The sequence below is a fragment of the Lichenostomus cassidix genome, chromosome 2 (assembly GCF_008360975.1).
Source record: "Lichenostomus cassidix isolate B80296 chromosome 2, HeHo_3.0, whole genome shotgun sequence".
NCBI classification, from domain to species: Eukaryota; Metazoa; Chordata; class Aves; order Passeriformes; family Meliphagidae; genus Lichenostomus; species Lichenostomus cassidix.
Window position 1 is genome coordinate 61857917 of NC_139482.1, and position 21199 is coordinate 61879115.

At 36.8% G+C, this 21199-nt stretch overlaps 1 protein-coding gene across 4 annotated transcripts in view; it reads left to right on the top strand.

Annotated features, from left to right (window-relative positions):
* The window catches only part of SLC9A3 (solute carrier family 9 member A3), a 59241-nt gene extending 42441 nt beyond the window's left edge, over positions 1 to 16800 (top strand). The window contains exons 10-17 of one of the 4 annotated variants that reach the window (XM_085051776.1): positions 1743 to 1872; positions 4880 to 4995; positions 5618 to 5747; positions 6268 to 6444; positions 7022 to 7097; positions 8448 to 8561; positions 9871 to 10111; positions 12484 to 12609. In XM_085051776.1, the coding sequence (XP_084907902.1) occupies positions 1743 to 1872; positions 4880 to 4995; positions 5618 to 5747; positions 6268 to 6444; positions 7022 to 7097; positions 8448 to 8561; positions 9871 to 10111; positions 12484 to 12487 (988 nt within the window). In that variant the 3' untranslated portion in view covers positions 12488 to 12609. Of the gene's footprint in view, positions 1 to 1742; positions 1873 to 4879; positions 4996 to 5617; positions 5748 to 6267; positions 6445 to 7021; positions 7098 to 8447; positions 8562 to 8941; positions 9147 to 9870; positions 10116 to 12483 lie in introns of those variants that run through there. The other 3 variants (XM_085051778.1, XM_085051775.1, XM_085051777.1) reach the window with 3 other exon arrangements.
* Positions 16801 to 21199: the final 4399 nt, after the last annotated feature.

Sequence of the window (21199 nt, forward strand, 5' to 3'; positions counted from 1 at the left end):
ACATTTTCAGCCCATTAGTCTGAAACTAATAATGAACCATCCCTCTGTTTATTGTTGATTCATCTTGAGAGAAGCAGAATTACTCAGCTGAAAGATACACCATTTCCTTTAAAGGACATGTGAAGAGTTATCCCTGTGATGGGCACATTTCCATACCTAGATGAATAAATGTGGAAAAAAGGACATTAAAACTGAACAACCTTAATAGTATTATTTCAAGTTAGGCCATTCTCTCCGTGGAGTTTGGTCATTTCACAGGTGCAGACAATGACAATTTTGACCTGCTAACCTCTTGCAGACTCAACGTGCCAATTCCAATCCAAAAGCCATGTGGTTGTGTCAGCTTTCTGCAGAGCACTCCCCTAACCCTTTCTGACAAGATGAGTCTATTAGCTTAGGTTTAGCATTATACTCATGCAATACAATACAACTCCTAGGCCAGAGCTAGCTTGTACTGGAACCCAAGCAGAATTGCTCACCTGCATCCAGTTATAGGGATAATCTCTTTCCTTTTCTTATGCTCTTCATTCATTTATGCAGTGAAGAATTTTCCTGAGACACTCCAGACAGAACATCTTCTTTCTTTTGGTCTAAGTTTGTAGTTTACTTTTGGGGAATAAATTTCAGTAGGCTATATACAATACAGGCAAATACATCTCCAGTTTTCATATATTGCCTCAAAGGTGGAGCTATATTTTTAAAATGGCAGATTAGTTTGACTTCTTGCATGTCAGAAAGTAATCCCCTTAAGTAAGAAAAGAAGGACTAGCTTAAGGTAAATTCACAGTTGAGTGTGTGGTTTGATGACTGATGTATTTTGAACGAGACCATCTTACGCCTGCTTTTTGGACTTTATGTACATGAAAGTGCTGCTTCCATAAAGAAATGGCAGCCCCTAGCATCCTCACTGATGAGTTCAGATGTGGCAGCCTGAATTAGAACCTGCTTGTCTGATGTCCTGGCCAGAGAAGAGGAATATTTATCAATTTTGTGAATAATATTTCACATAAAAAGCTTTAAGCAATCTGAATCAGCAGTTGTAAACCCAAAATGGCCGTTGGGCAAGATGGATAGAGCCACTCCGAGCAAGTCTCCAAAGCTGCCTCATGCCCTTTAGACAAAGTGTTGAGGAACTGAGAAGAAATACAACAGCCTTTGTCTTTTGTACCCTAAACATGATAGGGCAGATACCCTACTATCAGACAATCTTGGAGGTGTAAATCATTGAAAATACACATGGCTACTATCCCCCAGAGCAGAGTACATCAATGGCATGAATAAGGCCCTCTGGTAGAGCTTTTGGAAGGGCACCGTTGCTCTGAACTGATTTTCTGGTCTGGCTATCCTACAATACAGCTGGGGAAAAGCATATTACTTTCCAAAGGAGGGGAGAAAATTAAACATCATCAGAAGTGGAAAAATAAGGTAGCATGATCTCCCAAAATATAAAATGGGTTACTGACTCTGAAATGGGATACTGTAATCATAGCACTCTTGTTGTAGTAGTGTTCAGTAACTGAACTGATTAAATGCTTTGTGACAGCTGCATAAGTCTGTACCAGTCTTTTCCTTAACTGTCTTTACATGCTAATTGAAAACTTCAAAACACAAATTCCTCGCATTCCTCTGTTCACCATTTTTTTCAATGTGTGTAACTCAAAAAATATCATTTATGCTAAATTAAAAATGCTTTGAAACTAAAATTGCTTGTTGCCATTAACACAGTTTGTTTAAATTATCAGGTGGTCCAATTTTGATAGGAAATTCCTCAGAAAAATACTGATGAGAAGGTCTGCTCAAAAATCAAGAGACCAAATCCTTAATGTTTTCCATGAGCTCAACTTGAAGGATGCAATTAGCTATGTGGCTGAGGTACTTATGAACACTTGTTGACATATTATAGCATAATTTGGAATTTGATTTTTAAAAATTTATAATATAAACTAAAATTGATATGTTGTAGGAGATGCTTAAAGGAAAACTATTTTCATCTCTGCTCTGCCTTTTTTTTTAATGTGTTTTGAGTGTTGATGTTGCCTTTTTGTGAATCTGCAGTTCTCAGTATTGTGGCTGATCACCAAATATTTGTATATTGTACTTACGTCAATGTAAATGTCTCCTGGATTTTATTGAATATCTTTGCTTCTATATTCGTTACATGAGAAAAATACTCTGATTCTGGAGGGATGCTGTCTTTCTAAATGTGTCTAAGGGTCTGGCTCCTGCAGGATAGTGTTTCTATGTGATGACAAATCTGATTTGAAGAAGCTCACTTCCAAATGATGTGGATATGTGGCCAAAATAGTGGACTGCTAATCTCAATATGCCAGGTCATTGTAACACCACCAAAAAAAAAAAAAAAAAGGAAGGGTAACTTTAATTCAGTGGAATCAAAAGCACTACAATTCAATAATTAGGGTAAAGTATACTACAAATATCAAATGCAATCACAGAATTGTGAAGTTAGGGAAACTGAAGACTTGCAACAGGAGAAATTTTTAAACGAGAATGGAAGAAAGTTTCTGACCTTCTGCAGGAGTACCGTTCCCAGAATGGATCAATGTTGTCAGAGTGTGTAAGAATGCTTAATGTTCTTCAGGATGAAACAAGTCACCATAGTTCAAACAGCCACGAATGGGCAGCACTACCCATAGTGTCCAATTGAACTAATTTTCAGTTAGGTGATCTATCAGTTAATTTCTTTAATTTATATAGAAACTATTACTATGACTGATACTACTACTACTACTCCTGCTAAGCTCTTTTTTTTTTTTTAAAGAGCTACAGCCAGCAGTTTTCTTCCAATGAAATATATGATTCTGAAGACTGAATTCAGAAAAAAAGATGAAATTCAGAAATTATGTTAGTATGAAAAATGGAGAATGGTTCACAAGACAAGCAAATTCTTCCTTTTGAGATTTTGTAAATTATCCATTTTGTTTTCAGACCATCTGAACTCAAGAACTAATTTTCTTTTTTGTGATGCTTTCTGGGTCACACCTCAGAGGAAGAAAGTTGGATAATGACTTTGATGTGGATGACCATGAAACTTGCGTTCGGATTCATCGCTGAATCTGTTCAGTAGATACATTAGAGTGTTTCTTCTCTTTAAGAAACAGATGCAAAGGACTTTATAGATCACTAACACATGCAGAATTTTTCCCTAAGGATGTCTTTGATCCCATAAAGACAGATTATAATGTTTTTAGGAGAGGAAACACAAGGAAACTGTCTTTTGTTACCTTAGTCCAAATGCTATTTGTGTATACTGTTTCTTGTAGATAATTTTTATTGGGCAAATGTCTAAGGATTTGATAATAATAGACAAGGAATTTGAAAGTTCTCTAAGTTCTACAGAACTTTTGCAACATATTTTCTTCCAGCAGAAATTAATTATGAGTTGTGAATCCTAAATTCATTTCACCTTTCTCACTTTAATATTTGCTTCACTGATACACTGCTTTAACAACTTTTTTTTCTCTTCTCAAATATATCTTTGAATTAAATATCTATGAATTACAAGCTGACATTGAAATTGAAGCCATTTCTTCCAGGACAAGTAAAGACCTGCCTACCCCAGTTACTCATTCTCTTCTCCCTTGCAAGAAAGAAGTTTAAAAATTATATCTTTTTCTTTGTTCAGCCCTGTTGTTATGCTGCATCTGTATAATAAACAAGAGCTTGAGAGAGTTCAGTCTCAACCTAAGTAAATTCCATACAGTTGAGGGGGGAGAACCTAAGCCAAGAAAAATGAAAATAATCCAGAGCAACTGAACAAAAGTGACTTAAAATACTCATGGTTCATAACTTGTTTTGGCTAAAATTCCTTCACCCATGATATAGTATGATGTATGCATGAAATATTAAACTTGATTTGAAAAGAAAGTCAGATTTGCTTAAGAAAATGGGTGGGATGATGCTGTCCCAGAATTCAATTTAATTAATCTCAAGTCTTCTGCCTGCAGAAGCTAGAGTGTATTTCCTAATGGTATTGGTAGCCCACATACTGTGGCATATATGTGGGATACCACAGCAAAAGAAAGCATTTATTTGGTTTGCTCCATGAATGTGAAAATGTAAAGGGTACACAGTGAGTGCAGGTAAAGTTGGAGAATTGTAGATAAAACCTCTGTTCAGCAAAAGAGATTATTTTTCTTGATTATTACTGTTTAAAATTTAGAGACCTGCTATGTGATTTCTCTCTGCTGTGATTCAAAGCTATAGATTGGTTCAGCCTGTGTAACCACAATGTCACTCAACAGATCCTTTTTAGCTAAGCAAGAGATTACTTGTAAGGAAAACCCTGAAGACATAAATCTGAGGTTTTGCAGCAGTTCACTTCTGTGACACTAGTTTTTAGAACTAAAAAAAAAAAATCTCATCTCTTCAACATCTCATCTTGTCATGCCATAACCTCTTTCTAATAGTCTTGTATACTTCTATCACCACTTAGAATTTGCTGCTTTCAGACTGGTAGACAACAGAAAACTTAGTGTTGTGTCTTTGAAAATGCTACCATGAGTGTAGTGATGTGTTGGTACATGAAAATCTGTATATATATCCCTATGCACTTGGCTTGCAACATTGCACAAAGTAAAACTGCAAATCTATTCAGGCACAAGAAATCATGCACCTCTCAAAACCAATTTATGAGTGGAATAGATTTTCTCATTGCTTGCTTTGTTGCGATAATGTCACTCAATGTAAAGAAATGATAAAACCATAAAAGGTTGGTTTGTATTTGTTACCTAGATACAACTTGTCCCATGCTTCATGTGCCATTTCCATAAATAGAGTCTCACAAATTATCTATGTTCTGATACACATTTTGTCCCAGGTGTTTACAGCTGTAATATGTCTTGTTTCTTTCCATGACCAGGGAGAACGTAGAGGTTCACTGGCATTTATACGTTCTCCAAGTACAGACAACATGGTAAATGTGGATTTCAGCACTCCACTCCCAAGTACTGTGGAAGGTTCTGTCTCTTATTTACTGTAAGTAATGGGAACTCATGGGGTGGTATATGAGAGGCAATTGAAACAGTGCTTAAAAAACTGAAAAATGCAAATTACAGGGACTTAATTCACTACTTTTTTAATTTTAATTAATATTTTCTCCTACAGAAAATGGGTATAAATGGATTTATATTGTTGCATTTTACACTCAAACAATTTTTTCCAGTAAAGGCTGGTAAGATGAACCAGACATCCACATTAGAGTTGTTCCATTTGCCTTTGGTTCACCAACTGTTATATACAGGGCTAGATGCTATTTCTGTGTCTGCTCCAGAAAAAGCCAGGAGAGAGGTGAGCAAAAAAATTGCCCCTTCTTTAACTTTTTCATGAATCTGTCACTGAACAGATCATGTGTTATGTAAACTCTGAAATTAATTAATGCTACATTCTCCTGACAGGCAAAAACTTAATAATTTTTTCATATTTCCCATTAGGCATTTGTTCACTCATTTGCATTTAGCCATTCTTACTCTTTTTTTTTTTTTTTTCCAAGCTTCATCTTCTTTTCTCCCTCTCATTCCCCATCTTCCTGTTTTTTCCTCCTCTTCAACAACCACTGATTTTAAAAACCACTGTTGGTGTTTCTCTTGTTTCTCTTCAGGAGAGAAAAAGCTGGACCGGTTTGCCTTGACATGCAAGCTTTAGAGCAGAGGAGGAAAAGTATCCGGGACACAGAAGATACCCTTGCTCACCACACCCTACAACAGTACCTATATAAACCCAGGCAGGAGGTGAGAGCAAAAGGCTGGCATTGGACACTTTTCCAGTATAAAACTAGGAGACAATAGGAACCAAAACTTGCGAGTGAAACTCAGATGGAGGGAACCCACTGCAAAATCCACACCCTTGAGGAAGATAAGCTCTTCGTTTGTGTGATTTCTCTTTTAAGAACAATGCCTTTTCAAAAGAACTAGTGCCTTTGAAATCACTGGGACCAGTGGAATGCAGAACTGTGTCCAGCAAAGGTTGTGACCAAGATTAAATTAAGTGTACCAGCTGAAGTAATTCAGACAATTATAGGGAGAGGCTTACTTTGAATGACAGTCCACCTTTATACACTTAAAATTCCTGGACCTGTTTCATGAAGAAGAAAGAAAAATAGGAGTTTCATTAATGCATTCAGATTAGTCTTTAGTTAATTCTTTTTTATGGAGCTGTTTGCATTTTCATGACACTGATTGAATGCATTGATCCAGGGCTTTCATCTGTGTTTCTAAATAAATGAATATTGTCTTCCCTTCCTGGCCACAGCACAAACACCTGTACAGTCGACATGAGATCATGCACAGTGAAGATGACAAACAAGACAAGGAGATTTTCCATAGGACAATGAGGAAGCGCTTAGAATCTTTCAAGAGTACCAAACTAGGAATAAACCATCCCAAGAAGCTCAATAAAATCCACAAACGAGACCGGGGCCAAAAAAGGGTAAAATACTTTCACAAGGACCCAGATGTAGCCACCTATTATACCAAATAATGGGTGGGAAGGGCAGGGAGGACTCTGAAGGGTCCTGTGTCCTGCATTTATCGATGTTCTGTAGAACTTCATGAACTTAGAGGAACTAAGCAAGAGATTAAACTAGGAGATAACTCCAGGGGCTTCTTCTCACATTCTTCACTTCTCTATGCTTTGGGACTCTTCTTCTGTCTGAGAGATTTCTGATCACTTGAAAAATAATAGGCTCTGAACCATGCTACAACGCTGTGGGAGATTTTGCAGGATAGGGTAAAGGTAGTAGGGTAGCACTATAGCATGGAGCATTCAACCAAATTTGTATGAAACTGAGAGGGACCATGCAGCATAAAAAGAACAAAAGTTTCTTTTTTTACACTGTACACACTACAAGTGTAGGTGGGAAACTAGTGGCATCCATATTGAATCTCAAGCAAAGATTGCAATAGATTTCAGGGTTAATCTGCTGGACTTGTCATTTCAAAGGGTGTCACTGCCATTGCTATCTGATGACATTAGCATTTTTGGTCACTTTTTACTTTCTTTTCAGAGAAACAGCAGTGTTATACCAAATGGAAACATTCCTTCAGAAAATCCAGTGCAAGATTTTACTTTGAAGGAAAAAGGTAAAAAGACCATTTTCATTAACTGAATTTTATCAGCTATATTGCTAGTAAAGCATCACTAAAAGATTTTGTGATATGCAACAGCAAATCTGGTATTAAAAAGGTCATAGTTCAGAACTCAGAGTGGTGATCTGCTCCATGCTTAAATGCAGTGTTTCTATGATTTAGGAGTTGTTCTTTAGGAAGCTGTATTGAAAAACAAAATTTTGATTGGCTTTTTGCTCACAATTCTAAAATATCACATTTAATTTTTTCAAACAAAATAATGCAGTGGCTACAATAGAAATGAACTTTCAGCTTCTGTTTGGATAAGGTACGCAGAGCTGCTAACTTTTTTTCATCACAGCAGGAAACGTCTGCAGGACACCAGCCATATAAAATTCAGTAGTTGAGATGACATTCTTATCTGAGTTAAAGTCAATTGTTTTAGAAGGGTCTGAATCAGAGTTTAGGCTAAGCAAGCATAACTCAAGGAGGGCATAGCTTTGGAAAGAACACATAGTCAGAGGTCAGTTCCAGCACTGATTCGCCCTTCATGAGCAGATCCATCACATGGCTCAGCCATGAAAGTGTAATGAGAAGCTGACCAGCCTGGGGACTAACTGTACCAAAAGTTGGTTTTGCATATAAAGCCCCAAATTCTTTCCTGTCTTAGCCATTTTTCAGCATTGATGTCAGGCAAGATGTGGTGGATGTTAAAAGGTTTGTTATATAATTATAAAATAATATGTGTCACTTCAAAACTGAAATGGTGTTAAAAGCCACTGAACTAACGCTTATTTGTGACCTTCCTTCTGCTTATGACTGCAACTCCTTGATCTCAAAGACAACTCAAGTAAAATAGAGAAGGATTTATCTTTTCTCAGTAGCTCCAAGCAAAGATATTTTTCCTTATGTATCTTCTTTGAATCATTTACTGAGTGTTATTTTTGTTTGACTGAGAGGGGCAGTACCGGCTGGCTCCCCAAGTGTAATATTCTAGAACTACTTTGCATGGGAAGTACTTTCTGAATACATATTGGTAGGTCATTCAATATTGTCTTATTAAAGAACTCTGCATATAGATGTTATCATCTACTCAAAACCGAAAAAGTTTAATTGGAAGACAGTCTTAGCAAGTTGTTTAGCAACTATTGCAAAACTTATTCTACTGCAGTAAAAGCAGCAATGACCTCATTAGGTTTGAAATTCATCATGATACTAATGCTGACCTGTGCTGAGTGATGAAAATCCTTGTAAGATGTATCTTTGATAACATCAAACCAGCATGAAATAACATTTTCTATCAAAACTGATACAAATGTCTAATCAAAATGGACTTTTTTTTCTTTTCTTTTTTTTTCCTCTCAGATTTGGAGTTTTCTGAATCAGAAGAAAATAATGATTATGAGCCTTTGCATCTAGGCAAAGGAGTTGATTTCCTGGCTAATGTGACGAAACAAAATTTCACAGATACTCCTGCTGGTAAAAATATTTATTACCTACAAAGGGTTTTTTCAAATGTAACAAAATGCGCTAGAAATGCTGATGAGTTAGGCTGGGTTTTTTGTTTGTTTGTTTGAGTGATTTTATGTGTTCTATTTGAGAATACATTTGTTTAATATTAATGTTGACATAAAGAGTTTTGGATATCTGGAGGTATGCAGAGCATCATATTTGAAACTGATAGAAGTTGTGAACATTACCTAAATCAGTATTAAAACCACTTATTATTTCTAGCATCAGAAAATGTTCTTTTAGAATTGTCTTACCTCACAAGACCAGTCAATACCAGTCCTTTGGAACTGTTTTTCACTTGCGTTGGAAGTAATTTGTTGTGATTAATTTCGTTCTTCTTATTTCAGGCAAGAATTCTCCTTTTATACTCACAACCCCATTAGATCCTTACAGGCTTAGAGAAGGCACTGAAAAGAGCAGATTTGTGGCATTTCTGGAATGCTCATTGCCCTTGATTTCCAGCCCTGAAAAGCTCCAAAATATCAGACTGGAAGCTTATATAACATAAATCATATGCTATGACTTACAGAGTCATAAAATTTAGTATTTCTATGTTTGTGTTTTTAGTACTTCTGTGTTTGATTTTTTCAGCACACCACCGTACACTTCATATGTTACTTGGTGCCTACGGTGAAGAAAAACACTTGTGTCTGTACTCTTTTGGCAGACACCCTTAAATGCAGTTTATGCATGACAGTGTTTCATGACAAATTCTGTGTCTGAGTATGCATAAAGGCACCCAGGAATAAGTGGATGGCAAGATGCAAAATGTTTCTGTAAATGCACTACAAACTTGATAACTGTATGAACAGACTCCTGTATCTTACTTTTGACTGTTTTGTGGCCTGCTACCTCACACTCATTCATTTATGGAGTGGTGAAGTTTATTTTTGCATTTTCTTTCCATCTCTTATTTCTTTTTTATGGATTTGATTTGAATTTTCTGCAGTTATTTTATGTTGCGCTGTTTTTTTGGTTCACACTTGTAGACTGATTATTTCTTTTATTGATTTTTTGTCTCCAGATACCCCTAACATATTTGTGTATTTGATGTGACATCCGACTTTTCTCTTTAATTGAAATCCAATACATGTCCAGCAATAACCAAGGCGTATGTGTGTATAATAGTCTGTGCATTGACTTGGTCACAACCACACCAGCACATGTCAGTCCATTTTTTTCCACCAATAGCCCTTCTCCTTTTATAAAGCATCTTGCTGTATTATCACGAAATTCTTTTGATTACTTTTATTTGTCACTTGTGAATTTTTTTTAGGAATTGATAACCCAGTATTTTCAGCTGATGATGACCAAAGCATCTACACAAAGTTCTCCCCATGGCTATCTGGTGAAGACACTGTGGTACCATCACAAAGGGCCCGAGTGCAGCTCCCATATTCTCCAAACTTCAGACGGCTCACTCCAATCCGGCTCAGCAATAAATCAACAGATTCCTTCCTGCTAGCGGATGGCCCAGAGGACCGACCCAGATCTTTTCTCCCAGAATCAACACATATGTAACATTTTAAAAGATATTATCACCTTTATTTTCTAACCAGACTTCTTATCAATCCTGAGAAGTGAACTTATTTTTCTGTTTTTGCTTCTTTCAGAAAATCTCTTTCCTTCCTGATTTCTTTGTACAACTAAACATCTTTTATTTCCCTCCAACTTAATTAACAAAACATCTTTCTATTTTCCTTCTGCAGATGAGCTGTTCAACTATTTGGGGTCCAAAGCCTTGCTATTTTTACAGCAGATTAGGGTCCTTCTCTTTGTTTTCACTTGAATATTTTAAATGCCAAGAAAATAGTATTCCAAGCACCAGAATATTGGGCATATGTTTTCAAGAGGCTTCAGGTTTCCCGGTTAGTCAGTTCTAGATGATAAAACTGGTACCTCAATTCTCTAAAAGGAATAAAAATTTTGACTATTGCTAAGAAGCCTTGAGTTAGTTGTGCACATTTGTCCAGATTATTTATCCAGTGTTCAGGAAGCAAAAATGCCCCATTGCTACAATAAAACTACTCAGTGACACTACTGATATACCATTAAATTACATAATTTATTATTTAAATTACATATTTATAATTTAAATTACATGAGAAAGGGGTTTAAAATGAATCACATTTACTAAAACGCACCAGAGTCTCCTTGTGGGGATAATTACACAACAGTATTGTGGAGAAGCAGCATCCCAGCTTTATCCCTAAAGTGTGAATTTATCTTAATCCATACCTTATTTTGAAACTAGGAAAAGGCTTAGCTTTCTGATGCAGTAAATAACTTGTTGCTTCTAATGTGTTAGAGGCTTAAAATGAAATTTACTCTGGGTTTAAATGAATATCCCAGTTGCCCTTTAACTTCTGCTGTGTGGAAATTTTTCACACCATAAAAAGAAGCCTTCACTTCTATAATCAAATCAGGCAGTGCTTCAGATGAGGTGGGTCAGGTCCATAGTTCGGCTATTGTAATTGAATAGAACACAGGGCACTGCAGGAATTGTGCAATGAAATGCAAAAGTAAGTGTCATCGTGAATTCACTTTTGTGGAATCCATAGTCACAAATATAAGCCTTAGCGTCCTCTGTGCATCAACAAAATGTAAGTTGACAGTATTCTGTAGCTGGTTGATGAAACTTTTTTCAGACAAACACCTCAGGACAAGAGTGAATGCTGCTAATTTTGACTTCAGAATTTCACAACCTTTTGAAAACAAATAGAAAAGGAAGTTCCATTTTTCTTCTGTTACGGCTTCTGTCCGTTCAGAAGATGTGCTAGTTCAAGGGTAATTAGAAGAAGCATGTCACTTTCTTTACTGGGGTGGCCTTACGTCCGTGTTTGGTTTCAGTACTCAGTTCCTTAATTATGCATCTTTGTTTATTTTTTAAATGATGTTTTAAAATAAACACTGGATTAATTAAAGAACTGTGAATTACAGTACAATATCTTGATTAAAAGCATGAACAGTAAGCAGCATTCCAAAAGGAAAATTTCACCTTGACACTTATCCACATTGAAATCCTCTTCACTTTTTTTTCCCCACTGAGAACATTGTCACAGAATATTGACACATGACCTGCGGAACATTTTCTTGCTAATCTTTGTTCTTTTCTTCCATTTAATTGCCTTATTTATAATTCACTTTCTTATTAGGAAGTGGTATGTGTAAGTTCTTCAGTGGGTATCTTTGATACGTCAAAATAACTGGATTTTTGACTCCTGTGTTTCTTTGTAAGTGTTTTGCAAAGTTAGATTTCCCAAGCTAATAAGCATAGACCTTGATTATTTTCTGAAACACTCCTCTGAATGATCTCCTTAACAGAATTCTCCTAATATGAGAATGATACTAAAATTTCAATTAAGAGGTTTTAAAAACCAATGGAAACTGGAAGCCAAGAGCGGAAATGTTAAGTTTCCCTACATATCTAATATATACAGAAACCTGATCACAGGTTCTGATCAATAAGAGATTAACTCCCTGGAAATACCCTCTGCTACTTGATTGGAAGAGTACAATTTGTTTTAAAATTTCTGAAATACTTCCTTGCTGAGCATCAGGACTGTTTCAAGATAAAGATACACCTTAGTGACCAGATGATGGCTCCATCTCCTAACTATCTAAAAAAGGCAGCTGTTCATCCCAAATACTGAGCTAAGTTTTGCCAGACACTCAGCAAGGATAAGAAGTTTAATTAACTCACTTGAGGTTGTCCAAGATAGAACTGGGTACAGAGTAGCATTTTCCATTAAAAAAAAATCTTAAACCACTCACTTTCATAAGACTTTCATAAAAATAGCCAAAAGCAAAGCCCAGTAGCCAGCACACTAATAGATAAAAAGTGTGTACAAATAGAAAACAAATGTTTCTATTTAATTGTGTTCTCTAGGTGATATGGACCACGATGTTGAAATGACAGAATACTCCTCTTCAGATGATCAACTAAACCAAAATGGAAGTGTTTCAGTGAACCCCCTCCACTTCTTCCCCTCTTGTCTTCAAATGCCTTGGACACAAAACTATTCTTCACTAGAAAACAGAGGGAATATATCTCTTTCTGCTGTCTCTGAGTATATAGCTTCATGTGACCCAAATGTACCTGATCTCTTCTGGGAATCGGGTACAGATATGAATAACAAAGAGACAGTAAACTCAGGTTATTGTTCTGAAGTCAGTTTCAAGTCAGAGAATTCACAAGAAGAGAATACTCTGCTTATGTTTGAAGGGCTGGAAGACTCTTATATGAAGGAGCCCCAAGAGAAGAAAATGTTGCTTGATGTGGAAGGGAATTACAGGTCTGCTGCAGCCAGACATGTACAAAGCCGACGTTCTTTCCACAGGCCAAAACCTCTGCATCACCCTAAGCTTCAGAAGCTGGCATCTCTTCCAGCATCTTGCCATGTCCCTCCACATTCCTTGGAACAGGAGGAAACACAGTTGTGAGCTGGGACTTACTTGAAAAAAGAAGATGAACAAAGGGCTTTTGTAAAAATAGAGAGCAGCCTCTTGGGTCATAGGATCTGCTTTAGGATGGCTTCAGATGGAAAGGGAGTGGGGTCCCATGATGTCAGAAACACTAGAGCTTTTCTGCACTTACATTTTTAAGTTCTTATTCATAATGAAAGGGTGCACAGTGAGGGGGAATTATGACTCCTTGTTGTTTTTTAATGTAAACTGTTACAAATAATCTATTATTTTTGGAGGGCTAAACCAAGAATCTTTTCAATGGTAAATCCTTGGTGGTTTTTTACATGGAAATGGTTTATTATGCCATTATGCCATAAATACATTTAAAGAAATAGGCTGCATTAGCTGCTTCAGTAACAGAATTAAGTATTTATGCTATATGAAATTAAAGTAGGAGATGCCAATGGTTAGCCTCTTCCCTGCTAAGTCTACTCTGATTGAAATGGATCAGTGCCTTTTATAAGTGCAAGCTAAAGAAAAATATTTTCCTGCTCTTAAATATTTGTGTCACTGAGTAATTATGGAATATTGACTCCCATGTATAACTTTCCAGGGAGAGGAGAGTCCTGGCATCTTGAAATTTAATCAAGTACTCCAGGAGGGCCACTTCCTTCCTTCACCTTCATTCCCTCAATTCAGTAGCACTGGAATGAAAGAACATCCAGAATTAGCTCAGAATTTTAATTTGCATTGTCACAAGCAACTCATTTCATATTCTTAATTAAGCTACTCTATTTTAAATAGCCTCACTCAGACAGACGTGTAAATATTTGTCATTTTTACTGCTGCTTTGGAAGACACCTTCCAAATACTGTTAAATTATCGTGTTAATTTATGTATCACTTTCAATAGCTGATCAGGATAGTCGTCTCTCAGATGGTATTCTGCATTTTGCCACATCGTTTAAGTGCCACAAAGACTCAGGATGCTGATGGTTCAAAGTATTGTACAGAGGCAGTTTGGCTACTATGCATGTATATATCTATTTGTATCAGGAATGTCCTTTTTTTTTGTCCGTGGTTTTCTGTCAAATGATACTTACAATTGCACTAGACACTTACTGCATATGAATTAGTTCTACATCACCTTGAAGACAGCTGGAGACATCAGTGAAAGCCAACTTAGATGAAGACTACATAGAAGTCAAAATTCTGAGACCTCTCATAGATGTACAATACTACATGCCACTGTATAGTCCTCTGGCCTATCTGTATTTTGCCTTGGACGATTCCAGTCCTGAAATTTTGGCTTGAAATCTTCAGTGGTATAAATTATAAAGGTTCTATGACATTATTAGAAGGTGAGCGCTTAGCCACTTCTGTGATCCTAATCTGTTTCTAGTTTCTATTTGATATCAGTGTGAGCCATTTGTAAATGAGCTGTCACCTTCAGGAAGGTATCTGAATTGTTTAAGACTGGATCCTGGACAGAGGCCTTATCTGGTAAATTTTATTTTATCTATAGGAATTAGTGATTGTTTCACTCTACCTACCCAGATTTTGAACAGGTTTGAGATGATTCAGTGTCAGATGTCAAAATTGAGATTTATCCAGACATGCAAAAACAGTGGAGCAATGTGTGAAAATTCATGCCTACATCTTTTTTCTGTCTTTGTCCTCTATGCTAAAACTGTATGTTAGGCTGGTGCAAATTGAAGAGCTGTGATGGCAAATACCATATACAGACCTAGATAGATACAAAACACACACCTTTAGAGACTAGATTCAGATTCAGAGAAGTGGTTCTTTTGGTATCAACCCACCTGTCTGGCAGTCATCCTGGGCAATGATTCAGATCAGTGCCCCTAACAGAAAGCTTCATCATCCAGAGCTCGTCTCGCTATAATTCAATAATGTAGACACAATTGTTGTGAACTGAGTACATATGAACATACTATTTTGGCCAAGTAGAGCATATCAGTGCTGTTCCAGATACTATAATTGAACAGGTATTTCAGTAATTGGCATAGATATATAATAGGACCATGACTGATCTCAAATATTAGGACAGGTAAAGTGCAATGTGCCAAAATCTACCCTTATGTCTCAGAGCAAAAGGCTGAAATACCAACACCAAAGCTGGCAAGATGCTCATCAGGTGTTTGCTTTGAAATAAAACTTTCATTTCTCACTGCTGTTGTACAGATGTCACTTCTGTGCTGCAGTCAGAAAGAAAAAAACACACTGTAGACTGTTCTCTGCATGCTTGTTAGACCATTAACAATCTGGTTTTGTACAGGCTACTTCAAGGAAACATTTGTAAACTGTCATCAGCAGATGGAAGTTTTCACCAGATAAATGTCACACAGAGAAGAGTATGCAATTTTGAAAATCACAGGATGTAAGTTTTTGTTGTTCGTCTAAGCTTTTAGGCTAAAGAAGAGAGGATCAACAGACACCACCATATTTACAAACACGGGAATCTCTGTGAAAAGTCAGCAGGATCCTGTACGCTTTTGAGAGGGCTGTGGGCAGTAACTTTATGAGAGGAACATCGTACCATTTTAGAAAACAGAAATGGAAAGACACTGTATACAAAGGGCTTACCTCTCTATTTCAAAAGGCCTTAGGCATTTTCCATATGTTGCATCACCACAGCTGAGCAGATGAAGCATAAAATGGGCCATTCTGATACCGAAGAGATCTTTCCCTGGAATATCTTGCAAAATTCCTGAAGCTCTTACACTCCTGGAAGAGGTTTTCTAGTAGAATTGGTTCTACAGCAAGGTTTTGTTTGTTGTAATTTCTCCATTTTAAATGTGATGAAAACAAGCTTTTTCATGTCACCCATTTCCACCTTGGCAACATACTCATAGCTATAATAGAGTGGATTATAGTTCCTCTTTTTCCCAGGGCAATTGCTCCCAATGTCTACCAGGGTACATACAAAAAAGGACGTTATATCAGTTCATCATCTCACTTCTTTTCTTTTTTTGCATACTCTTTCATCATACATTCACATTTCCTGTGGTATGTGTACCTATGGGTGAAAGTGTTTGGTTATTTCTTCAGCACACTTTAATCAGTCAAGCACCACTAATTTCTATCACAGCAATATAAATTCAGAGCTGCTGAGGATATGGCTGCAAGTATGAGCTTTTTTTTTGCTCTTGTTTGTTAGGTTGGAATGATCAGTTGATAACTAGTTCACCTCTGGTGAGGCCAGTTCAGTTCTTACTTCCCTGAATACTCTGTCTCTAATTTTTTTTTTGGTGACATGCTCTGTCAAAAAAAGGCAAACTGAGCATTCCACAGTTGCTATTTATGGAATAAGTAACTATGGCCAACCTTGTTGCAAAAAGATGGAATGAAGAAGTATTTGATGTTCCTTCTATATATTTTGCTCTATGAATAAAGTTCTTTTTAACAATGTTTATTATGCTGCACTATGGCCTACCAATGTTAAAAAACCCCAGAAGTGTTGCCTACATTGAGATGAATTCTGTCTCTCTGAGCTGTGAACCCAGCTATTGAAATATATGCAATTATGTTTTACTAATATATGGTCTAGTCAGAGATTTATGTAACAAAGGTTGCAAAATAATCACGTGCCTTAAAATGTCACTCTTTGGAGTGCTGCTGTTTGGAGATACTTGTGCGTACTTTCCAAACAGTATCAACTTACTGCATACATTTTTAAACAAGTTAAGTTGTTCTGCTAATGCCTTTATAGAAATGTTTTAATAGTATATTATAATGAGAAGTTTGGCAATAAATTGTATCACTTTGGTGGAATCACACTGCTTTGGCAAGTGATTTAGAGAATAATTTATTTATTACACTTAGAGAAGACACTCCATTCAAGACTTCTGAGATGTATTTCTCTTCCCAAATCAAAGTTTAAAAAGACAATAGAGTGCTGCTGTTAATTCACGTCATTTATGTAACACAAATCTTCAAAAGCAGCAACAGAATTTGTAGATCTCCTGAGGCTCATTCTGACAACTATTACACTTTTTGTACAGTTCTAGCCCCACTGAAGTCAATGACAGAATTCCTATTGACTTTATAAGCCAGTATTTCCATCCACAGAACAGAAAGGCATATATTTTGCCAAATTATACATAGAGATGTCGTAATAAAAATTATTTACCATTTAAAATTTACATATATATAGTGTTCCATTATTATTATTATTATTATTATGCTGCACCTGGATTGGAGCAGTTTGACATCATAGAAGCAAAGACCAAATCAGTTTTAGAAAATTATTTCATCAGTTTCAGCAAAGTTTTAGGAAATTAAAGTGATGAGTTTAAACCCCTACTGCTCTAGGAGGTATTTATAGTTTATTTTAAAGAGTGATCCTCCAAGCGTTATCAACAAGGGAAGAGGCTTTTCAGACCCATTGCTGAATTCTGCAGTGCTTCCAGGAAGCACACGTGTGCATTCATAAAAGGGATCCTGGAAGGCAGTATAGCTGTCTTCATGACTGAAAACAGAAATGAAGAAAGTCTGAAGCAGAGGGATCAGTTTAGTGCTGCTAAGATGTCAGTAGTTAAGAATGGGAAAAAAACATGTGGGCTAAGTGCATGCATGTGAACATCCACGACAGAAAAAATGAAAAGTGGTATGGGTGATGCTGACCTCGAAGATAATGTAGGGAGGTTATAACCTCTCTCTACATAGGAAGTGATAACCTCTAATAAGCAATGCTAAATTCCTACTCGCACATACATATTTTCAAAGGATAACTCTACAATGGACAATTTTAGCAGACTTCTTAATACTAACACTTCCTTCAGCGTAAAAGCAGTAGAAATGACAATAAATGTAGTCACAAATAATCCTGGATCTACAACCCAAGATGTGAGAAAAAAGAAATTCATGGAAGCGTTAACAAAGACATAAAATTGATGCTATAAAGTGACGGCAGTAAGGTACCAAGAAACAATGGGATGATTACAAAACTTGCTATCATCCTAAACTCACTATCTCAGAACATTACTTTATAGAGTAGAGAGAGTTTCACCCAGGAAATAGAAATGGATTTTGATAAGAAGACAGGAGAGGCTGCAGTGACCATTTGCAGGGCATGGCCAGATGAGCAGACTGACCTCTTCCCATGCAACCAGTCCCTTAAATACCCTTATCTCTCTATCTTCTTGCACCTGTTCACCCACAAAATACCTTAATCTCCCCCTTTCCTTGTCTTTGCTTCCTATTCAAAGCATTTTATACAATGTCTTGCAGAATCCCAAGTTGTATCCCATAGGCAGTAACAGTCCTTGGTCTGTAAGGTGAAACGGAGAGCCCATCCACTCTACTGACCTCGATGGCTTTCAGCACACAATGAGGCTGACTGTCCTCCTGTGACAACCCTGGAAGACACCTGATTAGAGTGCCCCAGTTTCTCTTCAGTTGTAAGGGTTTCCTGATTATCACTGTCCCTCTGTGCTCCTTTGTGTGCATGAAACTGAACTTCGTGTTTCATAATCTAACAGTTTCATTGTAGATTCTGGAAGAAAAAAGTTCTAAACCAAAAACTATTCTCTATTTTTACCTCCACAACACATGATTTAGAATCTGTGACATTCTCAGATTTTGTGAGTGATATGCTGGGGTTTTTTTGAGTTGCTGGGATAATCAAGATAGTTACTTGCACCAAACTGGTTTATGCTAAAAGTTAGTGGATTCTATTCATCACCTAACATGCATAAAGAATAACAGCATCATTATAAAATGGCAATTATAATTTAGTCAATTACGTTTTTTGGATAAGAGTTTCAGTAATAATAATTATAACAGCACTCCAACAAACTCCTACTTCTCTGACATGTTCAAAAGCCCAATCAAACAGACACATAATGTACAACCCTAAATTTAATCCACAGAACACTGCCTATATCACTGCCTATATTTCTTAAGATAATGAAGCTCTTCAGACATTCAGAATCATAGAATCATTAAGGTTAGAAAAGAGCCTTAAGATCAGTGAGTCCCACTGTCCCACTTCCAAGTCCACCACTAAGCCATGTCCTTACCATGTCCGTAATCACACACCCAGGTCTTTTAAATACTTCCATGGACAGTGACTCAAACACTTTCCTGGGCAGTCCCTTTCAGTGCTTGTCAACCCTTTCAATGAAGAAATTTTTCCTGTTACTCAATCTAAACCTCTCCAGTCTCATGGGGCAACTTGAGATTGTTTTGTCTCATCCTGTCACTGAGGAATGAGGCCACAACGCTGAGCTAAAACATGTTTAAGACATGGATATGTTGGAGAGCATTAAGTGTGGGATGATTGTAAGTCTCATGCCATAACACAGGTAGGTCTGCTGTAGAAATATATATTTCACAGGACAAACAGAACACCCAAAAGTGTCAATGGAAGAAGATCTGTGTTAAATTGATCATTGGAGTGATTGCTGAACTATACGGGAATAGGTAACCTTTCTGGAGCACTGCAAAATAGATTTTTTGGCTGCATTAGTATATGAATGGTCTAACTAGAGATGCAAGTGTGCTGAAGAAACAGCTGAAGTGAAACAGCTTTTATTACTCAAGAGTAAGCAAAATATTGAGCCTATACATAATGATTACCATATGGAGACAAAACCTGACCTAATTGGACAGAAGATAATCCATTTTTCCAGTGCTGCAAGTCTTTTGACTACTCTTAATCCGATTTTTACATTGCATAATTCCTTCTTGTTTTGGAATAAATACACCTTTTAAAGAAATTCTCATACAAATCATTAGGAAAAAACCTTGTGTTGTGAATGTTTCATTTCTTTAACAGGCTTGCACTGTAAAAAATCTAGACTTTTTTAAATGGCTTTTTTGAAATTACCTGAAACTGGTTTTGCTCATGATTTTGCATAATGTTAGAACAGTGCTTAGTTCTAGCACAAAACGGACAGGAATACAGAAATAGTTTAACCTTTGAGATATCTTCTCATGCAAACACTGCCCTTCTAGACAACTAATTTCATAAGAAGAAAAAGGAAGAGGTGGCTGTCTTTCCCTCTTTTATCCTTCTCCATATCTTGAAACATGTAGCTAATATTTTCAAGAATTTCCAAATCATTTGGTGATTCCCACCTAAAAAGGAATCCGAATTAATTTGTAGGATCTGGTTACACTCTGGACATGCCTAGAAGAAAAAAAAATCTATTGGGAAGAAAGCTAATGGGACTTTCGGTATACATTAGGTGAATATGTGAAGAGACTAGCAGCTACTTTTTTGGGAGTAACTAACTGAGTGCTGACCAGTGGACCCTTTTTGCTAAATTTTACTAGCATTCCTAATACCTATTAGCAACACTACCAGTTTGCAGGAATGGAATAACAAGCTTGAATAGTCAATGGCCACCACATTAGATGTTGTGACAGTTTGTAGAAACCTTTATACAACAGGGTCAGAAAAGGAAAAAGGTAAAAGAAAAAGATTGGGACTGAACACCTAGAACTACTTTGTGCAAAATTAGCAACTCAAATACTTGTCATGAGAGAATACAGACTCTCATCTATATTTCTGCCATACCTAATGAGGAAATAGTGGCAGATTTCAAGTATTTACTGAGCTCTGAGTCCACTACATATTGCATTTATGTTCAAATATCCTTGAATAGGTAGGTAAGTGGCAGTTATGCATTAAGAAACTACACACACCACATGAAGAAATGAATACTTAGGCTTCTCTGCAAATGATAAATCTAGTTCCATACCCTCATTGTTAGTATTTTCTTTCACTTTAATGGACTTTTTAGTTAGGCTCACTTTTAATGATGATAAATATGTATTGAGCAGCTGGGAGGGATACACAGAGAGATCCCTCAAAATGGGGACATTGCACAAGCACAGACTGTTAGCATGGGACAGGTGTTAGCAATCCATGAACAGATAGCTTCAGATAAACATTTTTGAGTAGCTTTATGAGTTTATGTTTCAGTTTGGCTTGCAAACAATTAGAATTTTACTACAGAAGACCGCATAAAAATGGATTAGATTGCAAAATTAGATTGCTAGATTAGATTAGATTAGATTAGATTAGATTAGATTAGAAGCATTACTGGAGCTGGTGCTCACCGAGGCAGATGAGCTCTTTAACAGAGGTGAAGCTTACACGCAGCCTGGGCTGTGTCCCGGGAGCGGCCGCTGGGCCGGCGAGGAGGGATTGTGTCCCGGACGGATTGG